The sequence below is a fragment of the Pongo abelii genome, chromosome 1 (genome assembly GCF_028885655.2).
Source record: "Pongo abelii isolate AG06213 chromosome 1, NHGRI_mPonAbe1-v2.0_pri, whole genome shotgun sequence".
Taxonomy (NCBI): Eukaryota; Metazoa; Chordata; class Mammalia; order Primates; family Hominidae; genus Pongo; species Pongo abelii.
This window is the reverse complement of record NC_071985.2, coordinates 83,052,618-83,066,675: the sequence shown is the minus strand read 5'-3', so window position 1 is coordinate 83,066,675 and position 14,058 is coordinate 83,052,618. Positions and strand designations below refer to the sequence as shown.

At 41.6% G+C, this 14,058-nt stretch overlaps 1 protein-coding gene across 1 annotated transcript in view; it reads left to right on the top strand.

Moving 5' to 3' along the window:
* Positions 1-3,717: 3,717 nt before the first annotated feature.
* Positions 3,718-14,058, top strand: part of STYXL2 (serine/threonine/tyrosine interacting like 2) — a 38,893-nt gene continuing 28,552 nt past the window's right edge. The window contains 2 exon segments of the mRNA NM_001132618.2: positions 3,718-3,838; positions 4,475-4,600. Coding sequence (NP_001126090.2) covers positions 4,491-4,600 — 110 coding nt within the window. The 5' untranslated portion in view covers positions 3,718-3,838; positions 4,475-4,490.

Genomic DNA, 14,058 nt, shown 5'->3' with positions numbered 1-14,058 from the left:
ATTGACAGGTGAGCTCCTCAGCTGGATTGGCAGCTGAGCTCCTCAGCTGGATTGGCAGGTGAGCTGGGGCTGGGCTCATGTGTCACCTACTCCAAAGGTCCCAAGAGGAGTCTTCCCTACTTCCCTCAAGTTCCCCTTAAACCAGCCACCTCCCCTGCCTTCTCCCTACTTAGCAGGTGTACAAAGTCCTAGACTGCTCACAAAGGGGTAGGCCTCTCTTATAACTGACAGGAAATAAATAATAAAAAGGGAAATGCCCTCAGAGGTAAGGTTCCAAGCTAGTAAAAGAAGGGTGTTGCCCATATTTGCTGAAACACTTCAAGACACAATGTGATCTGTTTCTCTACTTCTCTCCTCTTCTACAACCTCCACCCCACAGTGCGCTAGAGATACAGTCATGAAGAAAACAGGAAGTTTCTCCCCCGTCAGAGTTTATATTCTGATTGGGAAAGTAGCAAGTTCATAAGTGAAAGAAGATCATCTTGGGGTTGTGTGACCAACTTGTCTCAGTTTTCCTAGGACTGTCCTGGTTTTCAAACCAAAAGGAACCCCCTCAGTCCCAAGCAAATTTGGATGATGGTCACCCTACTGAAAGAATGATCAGTGGTGCGGGACCATAATTCTCCAGGAGCAGTGGCTATTGCTGGTTTCTTCCATAGATATTCTAGATATATGATAGTGTGCCATATACACTGTTCTGCAATGATTTATTCATTTTTCATTTAATGAAAGGTTTTAGAAAGCTTTCTGTATCAGTATGTATAGCACCACCACCAACATCTATTTAAAATGAGGATGATATTTCACTGTATATGAGTGACATGATTTATTTAACCAAACTACTTTTAAGATTGTTTTTCCTCATCTTTCACAACTATGAAAAGATTGCAACCAATATCTATTATGTGTACGATATTTCATACGTGTTGTGATTATACATGTAAGATAAATTATTAAAAGTAAAATTTCTGAAATGACTCACTGAAAGTTATGCATATTTGTAATTTTTATAGATATTGCTAAACTAGCTACCATGAGAATTTTACAGCCTACACCCCTATTAGCAGCATATAAGGATACCTATCTCCCCACACACTCGCTAACACAGTTACCAAATGTTTATGACACACTTATCAAACTTTCTGCTCATCGCCAATCTAAGTGAACATGATATCCCACGTATATATAATTTACTTTTTAAAATTATTAGTGAAATTAGGCCGAGAGCGGTGGCTCACACCTGTAATCGCAGCACTTTGGGAGGCCGAGGTGGGCTGATCACGAGGTCGAGAGATCGAGACCATCCTGGCTAACACGGTGAAACCCTGCCTCTACTAAAAATACAAAAAATTAGCCGGGTGTGGTGGTGTGCACCTGTAATCCCAGCTACTTAGGAGGCTGAGGCAGGAGAATGGTGAACTCGGGAGGCAGAGCTTGCAGGGAGCCAAGATGGTGCCACTGCACTCCAGCCTCGGTGACAGAGCAAGACTCTGTCTCAAAAAAAAAAAAAATTATTAGTGAAATTGAAAATCTTTTACTATAGTTGCACATCATATATATTTTCTTTTCTGAGACTAGGTAGCTCATTTGCCCATATTTCTTTTTTTAATAAATTTTTAAAAATATAGAGACAGAATCTCGCTACGTTGACCAGGCTGGTCTTGAATTCCTGGGCTCAAGCAATCCTGCCTCAGTCTCCCGAAGTGCTGGGATTACAGGCATGAGCCACCACTTCCAGCTGTTTGGCCATATTTCTATTGAGTTGTTGATCTTTAGCTTGTTGACTTCTAGCAGCTCTTTGTATATTAGAGAAAGGAACTTTTGGATGTGATAAGCATTGCAAATATTTCCCCTAGCATTTCTTTGTGTTATGAATTCATAGTATCCTACATGAATTATTGTTATCAATCCTTTTGACTGCTAGGTTTGGTTGACATACAAAATTTGTTGTTTTCTGTTTATTACATTTCACTCAGGCACCTTGTTAATTCTCTTATTATATGTAATAATTGCTCAGCCCCAACATTTTATAGTATCTTTGCCAAATTAGTCTTCCTAACACACAGCCCTGATGATATTACTTGTCTGCTTGGGTCCTATCACTGACTCTGCAGAACCTAACAAATTGGCTTTTAAGGTATTCTAGCATTTGTTCTCAAACACAGTCTACCTTCCAGAATATGTACTTTATGCTCTGACCAAGTTAGACATATTTCCATACCCAGAACTCATACTTCCTTACCCCCAAAATTTTGTCGATGCCACCCCCTCAGTAATTCCCTTCCCCTATTATATCTGCTATTATAATCTTACTTGTCCTTTAGAAGTCAGCTCATATATCACCACTGCTTCTATGAAGTCTTTCCTGATTTCTTCTGTCAGAAGGGCTCTTTCTCACCTTTGAACTCACACAGCACTCTGGATCTCTTTTAGGACACTAACTACATTCTCTCTTATGCTTGAGTTATTTTTGGTCTGTGTCTCATTCCTCCTAATAAACAGTGAGCTCATTCATTCAGCCATTTCTAATGATACTATATACCAGGCATCATTCCACCTAACTAGGAAGAAAGACAACTTTAAGCTATGTGTCTTACCAACTTTGGTCAAGTACAGTACCATATGTAGTTGGTAATCAATGAATATTTGTAATTCATTGATTACAATGAATGGGTAAATAGACGGATGGATAAATGGATGAAAGGATGACTATAGTATGTGTGGGATGAGAAGTGTGGGCTATTTGGCTTTGCTTTGATCAATGTGATGGTAGAGGGGGTAGTAGGGTAAGACAGCTTATTTGGCATTTATGAAGCTCACGGAATTCTTATGTCACCCAGGGTTGCCAATCCATCATCACCTTGGGGTGTGAGTAGAGGGGAGGAAACATGGAGGGTAAGCATAACTGTCCAGTTGACCATCCAGAGACGTGTCTATTAAAAGAAACGTAGGCGGGGCACGGTGGCTCACACCTGTAATCCCAGCACTTTGGGAGGCCAAGGTGGATGGATCCCTTCAGCCCAGAAGTTCGAGACTAGCCTGGGCAACATAGTGAGAACCCATCTCTACAAAAAATTTAAAAATTATCCGGGTGTGGTGGCATGTGCCTGTACTCCCAGCTACTCAGGAGGCTGAGGTGGGAGGATCACCTGACCCCAAGAAGTTGAGGCTGCAGTGAGCTGTGATGGCACCACTGCACTCTCACCAGGGCAACAGAGTGAGACCCTGTCTAAAAAAAAAGAAAAAGAAGTGTAATCCTGGTCACAAGCAATGACTACTCTTTAATTGTACCACAGTGCTCTCCCAATATCTATCTGTTGAGGACCCTTTCCATTCTATATATCTGGTCCTTTTTTTAGGCCTCTCTAGTTGACATGCGGCTGTGGTAAGTTTGTTTATTCTTCTATATCTTTGGATTTAGACTCTCTTCCAGAAGAACTTTGAATAGGCGGTCCTAGGCAAGAGGGTTTGAAGAGAGAACCCAGAGAAAAGCTGTTCTTTAGGTTCTCCATCTACCAAGCACAAACGTCTTCCAATTCTGCTGCTAAATGTCAGTGTCTGGAGAATCAGCCAGGAGGGAAAGAGTTAAGTGAGGACTGCTTTGGGGCCTGGGTCCAGAGCCTGCATTCCTTCCTCCCAGAGATCTGCCAGCCTATGGGGCCAGAGGCTAAATTTAGAGGGTGGCTAAGGTTTCCTGTTAACAGCTGTCCTGCCCCTAGAAGAAGAAGCCCTGAAGAGAGGAGGTAGCTGATTCCTGTCTCACTGGCCAGAGCTTCAGCTTCGGTCATTTCGTCTGGGTCCCTCAGCCCTTGGTGGGGAACATCCAGGCAGGTTAGAGGTGAGTGTGCTTCTCCCCTTGTTAGTCCTGGTGAGCCCAGGACTTACAATACAAGGGGCAGTGGCTTTGCCCTCAGTGTCAGGGCACAGCCATGATGGCTAGGACCAGCTGCTGGTATACTTCATGTCCCTTAATAGGCTCCAGGATGACGCCTGAGCCAAAGGCCCTGCTTCCTGTGGCCTTGGTTAGAGTCACCAAAGGCCAGCTGCATCTTCCCCAGCAGAGACAAAGGGGTGCGCATGGGCATAGGTGAGGAGTGTGTGTGTATGCATACCCTATAACTTCAACTGAAAAATCTTGCTGGTCCGGGGAAGTCATTGTTCTTCAACTTCCTGAGCTGAGTTCAGGTAACCTGCTGGCTCCTCTGCCTGCTCCCTTGCTGGCATCTGTAGAAGGAGCCACACTGGCACTTCCATATTGTCACTTCAAGTTGGCCTCCTAATATGGCAGGGTGCACTTCTTGGTGTCCCGGTAACAGTTGGTGGAGGTCTGACTGGGTTTTCCTTGCCGGTCCTTTGCCCACCGGGACCTTCCTATTCCTAGTTCCACTGAGGTGACATCACCGACACACCTTCTTCCCCAAAAAAACCTCTGGAACATAATTCCCTAACTGCCTTTTTCTTGCCAAACTTTCAGAGATTGGCAGGTTGTCATGGCGACCAGCAAGGACCCAGAGGAGGAGCAGGTAGTCCCAAGCGAGGAGGATGAAGCCAACGTGAGGGCGGTGCAGGCCCACTACCTCCGAAGCCCCTCCCCTAGCCAGTAAGTGACCACTTATCTCCCACCCTCACAGCCCCAGCTGTGAGGGACAGGTTGGGCCATTGGCTCCAGGGAGCCTGCAGCCATCACCTCGGTTCACTCATTTAACAAATATTATTGAGTACTTGCATGTGTCCTACTTTCTGGAGGAGGTAAATATGCAAATAGGCTAATTGCAATGTGGCAGGTGTGTGCTAGATATTAATATGTCCAGGATCTAGTATGTGGTGGACTAGACAATAGCGAAGGGAACAACTGGACTTGGAAGATCATAGGAGGCTTGGCTGGAAGAGATGATGATGGACCCGAACCTCAAAGGATGAGTAGGAATTTGGCCCTGATTGATTCACTAAGACTGGGGCTGGATATGGGGATGACAGGCAGTGGACTATAAGAAAAGGCATGAGGAGAGGAGAAGCCCATGGAAGCATTCCCTAGCACTAAAATAATTTTTTATCCATAATCAAGCTGTGTCTTTTAAACTGGGAGATGTGCATGCCTGGGGCAAGTGGCAAGATGCCAAGGGGCATGAGGCATCTTCCTGGAGAGCCCTCTTTTTACCACAAGTAATTTGAAACTTTCTTTTACATTAAAATCATCAACGTTATGTTATCATGTAGAATGAAAAAAATGTGCATAACGTTTTAAGAGAAACCACGAGACATTACAGAAATGTCGTGCTTAATTGCCTGCTAAAACAATACTGTGTGTGCCTGTCCATTTTCTTCTGTCATAAATCATAAAAGGAGACCTGACTTTTAATCATATCTCTGTCACCAAATTGGCGTGAAGAATAACTTAAATGATTGAGACTTTAGTTGGAAACGCCTAACTAAAACATCTGAAATTAACTTCCCCTCTAAGAATTTATCATTCTGCTTGATTTCACTTTTCTTTGATTCTCTTGGGATCTTGCTGGCTCCTGCTTCCTGTGTCAAAAGGCTTCCCCAGTGGAGTAAGACAGGAAAGAGGGCAGGTGCTCGGCACTCATGGGCCAGGGCACTTCGCCCAAATGGAGCTTAGAGACTTCTCCTTTAAAATTCAGCATTATGTTGGGAGGCCGAGGTGGGAGGATCACAAGGTCAGGAGATCGAGCCCAGCCTGGCCAATATAGTGAAACCCCATCTCTACTAAAAATACAAAACTTAGCCAGGTGTGGTGGTAGGTGCCTGTAATCTCAGCTACTCAGGAGGCTGAAGCAGGAGAATTGCTTGAACTCGGGAGGCGGAGGTTTCAGTGAGCTGAGATCGCACCACTGAACTTCGGCCTGGGCGACAGAGCGAGACTCCATCTCAAAAAAAAAAAAAAGAAAAGAAAATTCAGCATTATGGTCCCACTTAGGAAAACTCTCAGGATTGAGAGATTTAACATATGTCCTCCTCTCTTGTATACCCCCGAAGAAGGCAGAGGTCGCTTCATGTGTGGTTGGGATAGGTGACAGTTTCATGTATTGCTAAGGGTAATGTTAGCTGTTATATCTAAAGGGCATTTCTTTCTTGCTCAAATAAGTTCCAAAACAGGTACCTGAGCAGTGATTCAAGAACTAAGACTCCTTCTATCTTGAAGGTTCACCACTTTAAAGCATGGCTTCTAAAGTCACAATGCTCATCAGTATCAACATAAAATGGAGACGAGCGTGGAGAATTTCCCAGAAGGTTTTATGGTCCAGACCTGAAAATGGCCACTTCATTTTCACTCATATTCCATTGTCTAGAACTCAGCAAGGTCATGCTTTCTTGCAAGGAAGAATGGGAAATAAGGCCCATGAGCCCAAGAAAAAGAGGAAATCAGTGTGTCGATAATAGCAGTATCAGCCACAATGTACTCCTCTAGTCAGTCAGTCAATCCATGTTACCTTTTTTTTTCCCACCTATAGAACATGTTTACTGCCTCCCAAGTGAGGCAACTCAAAATCCCACTTACCAACTACTGCATATGTAGTTCCAGGCTAGGTTCTCCAATGGGTGTGCATTCTGTCCCTCAGGCCTGAATGCAACACATTATGGTCAGATCAGGATAACTGCCAAAAGCAGCTACCATTTTATAAAAGGAGGAAGAGGAAATACTGCTGTCACATAATTAATGAACATGTTGACCCAGGATGTGAGGAATCCTCCTAGATTCGACCTTGATTTGTCTCTCTGAGAGGAATACCCTTGTCTGTTGTTCTCTTTGACCTCTAGCTCTGCCCTCCTAGCTGTCTTGCTTGTCCATTATTCTCCATAGCCACGTTGAAGACATGTCTTCCTTGAAGGCTGTATGGCTTTTGCAGACTGTGTCCTGTTTATCAAAATTTGGTGGCTCAGGGGCTGTTTTAAGGCTTATGCCACCCAAAAGCTTTTGGAAGTTCCTGGTTTCTTTGAAAATACAGCCCTTTCAAAAACTCAATAGGTTTATGATCTATGTAGATTAGACAACTCCATGTGTTACTAACCACACTCAAAGTTCTTTCCTAGATATAGTTTTCAATCCTGATTCATTCATTTGCCTTTTTGTCTCCGTTTAATGATAATTATCTTGGGAGGTTATCTGAAACTGTAAATTTGGGTGGGGAGTCCAGGATGCATGTTGTAATTTGTAGTGTAATTGTTAGAAAGTTTTGCAATGGAATGTACAGCTAACAAGCTAATGAAGGGTGGATAAAATAATAAAATATAATCAATCCAAAAGAAGAAAAGAAAGTAGAGAAAAAGAATACAGAAAAAGAACAACTTTCTCCACAAGAAACTATAGGTTAAAAGAAAAGAAAGAAAAGAATAATAAGAAAATAGTAGGATGGTAGATTTAAACTCAAATGTATAAATAACTACATTAAATGTAAATAGACTAAATACTCCAATTAAAAGACAAAGATGGTCAAACTCAATTTTTTTAAAAAGGCTACATACTGTTTACAAGAGACACACCTTAAAAATAAGGATATAGGCTTGTCATGGTAGCTCATGCTTGTAATTCTGGTACTTTGGGAGGCTGAGGTGGGATGATTGCTTGAGGCCCTGAGTTTCAGACAAGACTAGGCAACATAGTGAGGCCCTGTCTCTACAAACTTTTTTTTTTTTTTGAGACAGAGTCTCATTCTGTCACCAGGCTGGAGTGCAGTGGTGTGATCTTGGCTCACTACAACCTCTGCCTCCAGGGTTCAAGTGAGTCTCCTGCCTCAGCCTCCAGAGTAGCTGGGACTACAGGCGCACGCTATCTCACCCAGCTAATTTTTGTATTTTTAGTAGAGACGTGGTTTCACCATGTTGGTCAGGATGGTCTCGATCTCTTGACCTTGTGATCCTTCCACCTCAGTTCTCAAAGTGCTGGGATTACAGGTTGAGCCACCATGCCCGGCCCAAACTTTTTTTTTTAAATTAGCCAGGCATGGTTGCACATGCCTGTAGCCTCAGCTACTCAGGAAGCTGAGGCAACAGGATTGCCTGAGCCCAGGAATTCAAGGCTGCAGTGAGCTATGGCCATGCCACTGCATTCCAGCCTGGGTGAGAAAGTGAGGCCCTGTGTCAAAAAATAAAATAAGTATATACAAAAGTTAACAAAGCATAAAAAATTTATACTACACTATTCCAGTTACTACTGCTCATAACTTCAAATTTTAGTGGCATAAAATACCATTTTATTACGTTCATAATCAGGAGCCCGGATGAGGCACAGTGGGGTTAGCCTGTCTTTGCTCCATGATGTCCAAGGCCTCAGCTAGAAAGATTTGAAGACTGGGGATGACTTAAGGCTGAGGGTGACTCACAGAGGCATCTTCACGTTTGGCAGTTTATGTTGAAATTTACCTGGGCTTTTGGCCAGAATACCTAAGATAGTCCCTCCATGTGGGCTACTTTGGGCTTTCTCTAAGCATGGTAGCTAAATTCCAAGAGTTGCATCCAAGAGAATAAGATAGATGTGTATTAATTTTCATGAGCTAGCCTCAGGAGTTACATAGCACCACTTCTGCTGTACTCTGCTGTCACAAATGTCCATGAAGTTTCAAGGAGAGGCAGCATAAACTTCATCACTCCATCAGAGAAGTACCAAGGTGATATCGTAAAGTAAGCAAAAGCAAGCCAGTGAAGCAGATTTTAAAGTAATCATTACTAGATACAGAGAGACAAAAAGAGACATTTCATAATGATCAAAGGTTCAATTCACCAGAAATATAAAATAATTTTCAATTTCTATGTTTAATAACACAGCCTCAAAATATGTAAGGCAAAAAACTGACAGAACTGAATGAAAAATTAAAAGCCACAATCTCTCTCAACTGTATGTATATTTTTAAAAACTATCTCAGCAACTGATAAAATAAAAAAATTATCCAAAGAATAATTTTTAATAAGAATATCAAAAAATTATCAAGAATATTTGGACAAAACAATAAATAAAATTAACCTAATTAGCATTTATAGAGCATGTACCCAACAAGTACAGGATACACATTCTTATCATGTACACATGGAGCATTTGCCAAAATAGATCATTTACTGGGCCATACATATATCAACAAATGTTTAGTGATTGAAATAATATAGAACATGTTATCTGAACATAGAAGAATAAAGGTAGAGATCAATTAAAAAATCAAAAAACAGAGATTCAAATTAAAATCACAATTCAATACTACTACATACTCACCAGAATATCTCAAACTAAAGACCAACAATAGCAAATATTAATGAAGATGTGAAGCAATCAAAACTCCCTTTCATTGCTGGTGAGAATGTAAATTAGTACAACCATTTGGAACTATTTTGCAGTATCTACTAAAGCTAAACATATGGTTGTCCTCTGACCCAGCAGGCTCACTCTTCATAAATACTTAACAAAAACAACTACATATGTGCACCAGAAGATAAATACTATAATGTTTAGCAACTAATAGTCATTAAGAATATAGGATGTATAAACAACATGATGAGCTGTCCAATTAGCAGTAGGCTAGATAAATAAAGTCTGGCATACATATTTATTTTAAAAACTGCCTGTCTTGGTTTCTTTTCTGTTGCCATAACAGAATACCTGAGACTGGGTAATGTACAAAGAATAGAGGTTTATTTGGCTCATAGCTCTGGAGGCTGGAAAGTCCAACATCAAGTGGCCACATTTGGCAAGGGCCTCATGCTGCCTCATAACATGGTAGATGGCATCACATAGCATGAGTGCATGTGAAAGAGGAGAGCAGGCATGTGCAAAAGAGACCAAAGGCAAGAGACAGCCTCACTTTATAACAACCCCCTCTCATGGTAACTAATCCAGTCCCCCAAGAGCAAGAACTCATTTCCATGAGAAAAGCATTCCTCTCTCTTAACAACCTAATCACCTCTTAAGACACTACCTTCCAATGCCACCCCATTGGAGACCGAGCCTCAACATGAGTTTTGGTGAGGACAAACCATAGAATTGCCCTAGGAAATATGTATTTTATTAACTGCCTATCACTTTGGAGTGATTGAGTTTCTCAGATTGTTGATTGAGGAAGGCAAATAATAAATATGACACAAAGGGGCAGGGGTGAAGGGAGTCACCAACAGGGGAAATAGGAGGCAGGGAAGACTAATTCTGCTGGTTTCACAATTTTACATCACCTTAGCCTACCAGAAGACAAAAGCATTGAAGCAAAGGCATTCAGTCCTTAGCCTTTTCAGCAGCCATTCTCCCTTCCTAGGAAAAAACAGGCTCAACCTGAAAGACCCACTTTCCTGTACAATGGGCTGAACTTCCTTAAAACATGGCCCCACATCCAGAGCAAATGTTCTCTGGATTTGCAGTGACTGCTGCTGAATCCTGTTGGTTTTAATGCCCTTCTTGGTTTGTGTATACTACTCAGCAATTGATTTCTAGAAACTTATCCCAAATCATCTAGCCCTTTTCAGAAATTCTCAAGGAAGGCAAACATGTGGTAACACTTCATAGGCTATCTCTTCCCACAGTGGCCTCATAAAATCTGAACTCTAAACTATTACAATTGCACAGGCTTTGGAGCTATCATCCAATCAATCCCACTTTACTACACAGAACCACACCTAAACCAGTTCAGATGAATGAGTCTACAGTGCTTTTTAAAAAATGAAAACAGAACCTATAGACTTGGAGAAAATATTTTCAAATTACATATCTGATAAAGAACTTCTATCTAGAATATATTTTTTAAAACTCCCACAACCTACTAATAAGGAAACAACTCAATTAAAAAGCGGACAAATGATTTGAATACATGTTCACCAAAAATGATATGTGGATGGCAAATAAGCACATGAAAAGATGCTCAAAATCCTTAATCATTAGGGACACACAAATTAAAACCACAATGAGTTACCATTACATACCTATTAAAATATCTGAAATTAAAAAATTGACCACACCAAATGTTGGTGGAAAATGTAGAGTACTTGGGACAATCTTAAATACTGCTGGTGGGAATGTAAAATAGTCCATTTTACAGTTTTTCAATTTCTTTTAAAATTAAACATACACCTACCTAAACATGCACACCTATATCTACATGACCCCGTCATTCTCTCAAGAGAAATGAAAGCCTATGTCTGCAGGGCACAGTGGCTCATGTGTATAATCCCAGCACTTTGGGAGGCTGAGGCAAGTGGATCACCTGAGGTCAGGAGTTTGAGACCAGCCTGGCCAACAGAGTGAAACCCCATCTTAACTAAAAATACAAAAATTAGCCGGTTGCGGTAGTGGGCACCTGTAAGCCCAGCTACTTAGGCTGAGGCAAAAGAATCGCTTGAACCAGAGAAGGTGGAGGTTGCAGTGTACCAAATTGCACCACTGCACTTCAGCCTAGGCAACAGAGTGAGAGTCCATCTCAAAAAAAAAAAGCCTATGTCTATGCAAAGACTGGTACATGAATGTTCATAGCAGGTTTATTTGTAATAGCCAAAAACCTAAAAACACCCAAGATGTCCAATGACAAGTGAATGGATAAACACATTGTGTCACATTTACACATAGGAATACTATACAGCAATGAAAAGAAATGAACTATTGATTCACACAACAACATGGATGAATCTCAAAATAATTACTCTGCTTGAAAGTCAGACAAAAAAGGGTACATACTATATTATTCCATTTATATAAAATTCTAGAAAATGCGAACACATCTCTATAGTGGCAGAAAGCAGTTTAATGGTTGCCTGGGGGTCATAGGGTTGGGAGGGGGTGAGAGGGAGGGCTTAAAAAGGGGCACAAGGGATGATGTAATCTTGGTTGCAGTGATGGCTTCACAGATGTATACATATGTCAAATCTTGTTGTATATTTTAAATTTGTGCAGTTTGTATATCAATAATAAAGCTGTTTTTTAAAATATATATATATATGAAAGATAAATAAAACCCTCTTTTAGGAGGCAGCATGGTACTGTGGAAAGAAATTAAGTGGTGTAGTGGAGACCAAAATTGAGGTCAGATCTGTCCTCCTACTTATAAACCCTTGAAAGCTTGCTTAAATTACTTAATCAAAAAAATCGGAATACCAGTTTTGCCCAGTAGTAGAGAATAAATAATATAACATATATAAAGGTATACTAAGTATTTGATAAATGGTGGTTCTCTTCCCTTTTCCTTCCAGAGAAAGGTATCTGACAACAAAATTTTTTCAGTAACTCATCATGTCAAGAAATTTTTATTTAGCCAGAGTCCCACACACACTGGTTAAGACATCATGCTTCTCTAATTCTGTCATGAGCAAATCCTGTATTCTAAGAAGCAGAGTATCACTTACTGATATTTGTCCCCGTCCTCAACAGTCCTCCTTGTAATTGAAGTGCCTGAAATTCCATCCTTCTTGTTTTATGACTTCAGGTAAATGTTTGAGTCTTTAAGTTAAATTTTAGGTCTTTAAGTTAAATTATGCACCAAGTCAGCAAATACCTCACCATCGGACTCTTAGTCCTTGTACTAGTTTCCTAGGGCTGCCACAGCAAATTACTACAAACTAGGCAGCTTAAAAACAGGAGAAATTTATTTTCTCACATATTGGAAGCCAGAAGTCTGAAATCAAGGTGGTGACAGAGCCACACAGCCTCCAAAGACTCTAGGGAAGACTCCTTCCTTGTCTCTTGCTCGTTTCTGTTGGCTACGGGCGTTTCTTGCATTGTGGCAGCATGATTCCAATCTCTGCTGCTCCTTCAAAAGGCCTTCTGCTCTGTCTTCTCTTCTCTTATAAGGACACTTGCCACTGGCTTTAGAGTCCATCCTAATTTAGGGTTATCTCATCTCAAAAGCTTTAACTTAATTACTCCTGCAATGATCCTTTTTCCAAAAAAGATTACATTCCCAGGTTTTGGAAGACATACCATTTTGGAGGGCCACGGTTCAACTCACTACAGCCCTATATCCAGCCCCTAAGAAACAGAATTGTACTCTTTCCTGTGGAACTAGAACAGAGCCTTGCAAAACTTCACCCAGTGCTCCAAACAGCCACTAGCAGCCAGCCAAAATTAGCAGGGATGTACCCTGCTTGCTGTCCTGGCAGGGAGTCTTAACATTTCAAGTCTCATCTGTAAATTTCATCCTAGGGTGAATTAAGAATCTGAGAAGGGAGTGTAGACAATGGATGGGGTATCAAATCTTCATTTTTGCCTGAGTTAGGCACTAACTTCAAACACCTTAAATTCAAACCTAGCCACTATGAGTCACTCTCTGGAAGAAAATGGGCGGTTAGAGATTCATCCATCTCACAGCTAGGCAAATTTCCCTAAGTGATTCATGAGTTGACACTAAAATTTAAAACCTCCTGTCAGTGGGGGGAGCTTGGTGGGGACTTCTCCCTTACCGATAGTCTCTGTCAGGCCTTCCCAGTCACCTAAATAAATACAGCCTAAGAAGTAAGTGCACGGCCGGGCACGGTGGCTCACGCCTATAATCCCAGTCTTTTGGGAGGCCGAGGCGGGCGGATCACAAGGTCAGGAGATCAAGACCATCCTGGCTAACACGGGAAACCCCGTCTCTATTAAAAATAGAAAAATTAGCCTGGCGTGGTGGTGGGCGCCTGTAATCCCAGCTGCTCAGGAGGCTGAGGCAGGTGAATGGCATGAACCGGGAGGCAGAGCATGCAGTGAGCCGAGATTCGGCCACTGCACTCCAGCCTGGGGGACAGAGCCAGACTCCGTCTTGAAAAAAAAAAAGAAGTGCGCTTGTAATGCAAACCAACCTCTGGGCCCCCCCCCACCCCCCGTCTCTTCCTTCTTAGCTATTATCATCAGTTTTCTCTTCCTTTCCAACTAAAGGAGCAAAGACATTTTTATCATTCTCTTGTTCCTAATTTGAAGAATGTTTTTCTACTTGACTTTATATCTTTCCAAGTCAAAATCCATTTCTTGCTTTGGCTTTTAGATCTGAACTTTTCAAGACTTCGCAGTTTTGTAGAACTGCTTGGTAAGGCTCGATCAGGCTTCCTGTCACGGTGGCACTGTTTCCCTTGACCTTCAGTGAATTTCTTTAACTGTGCTCT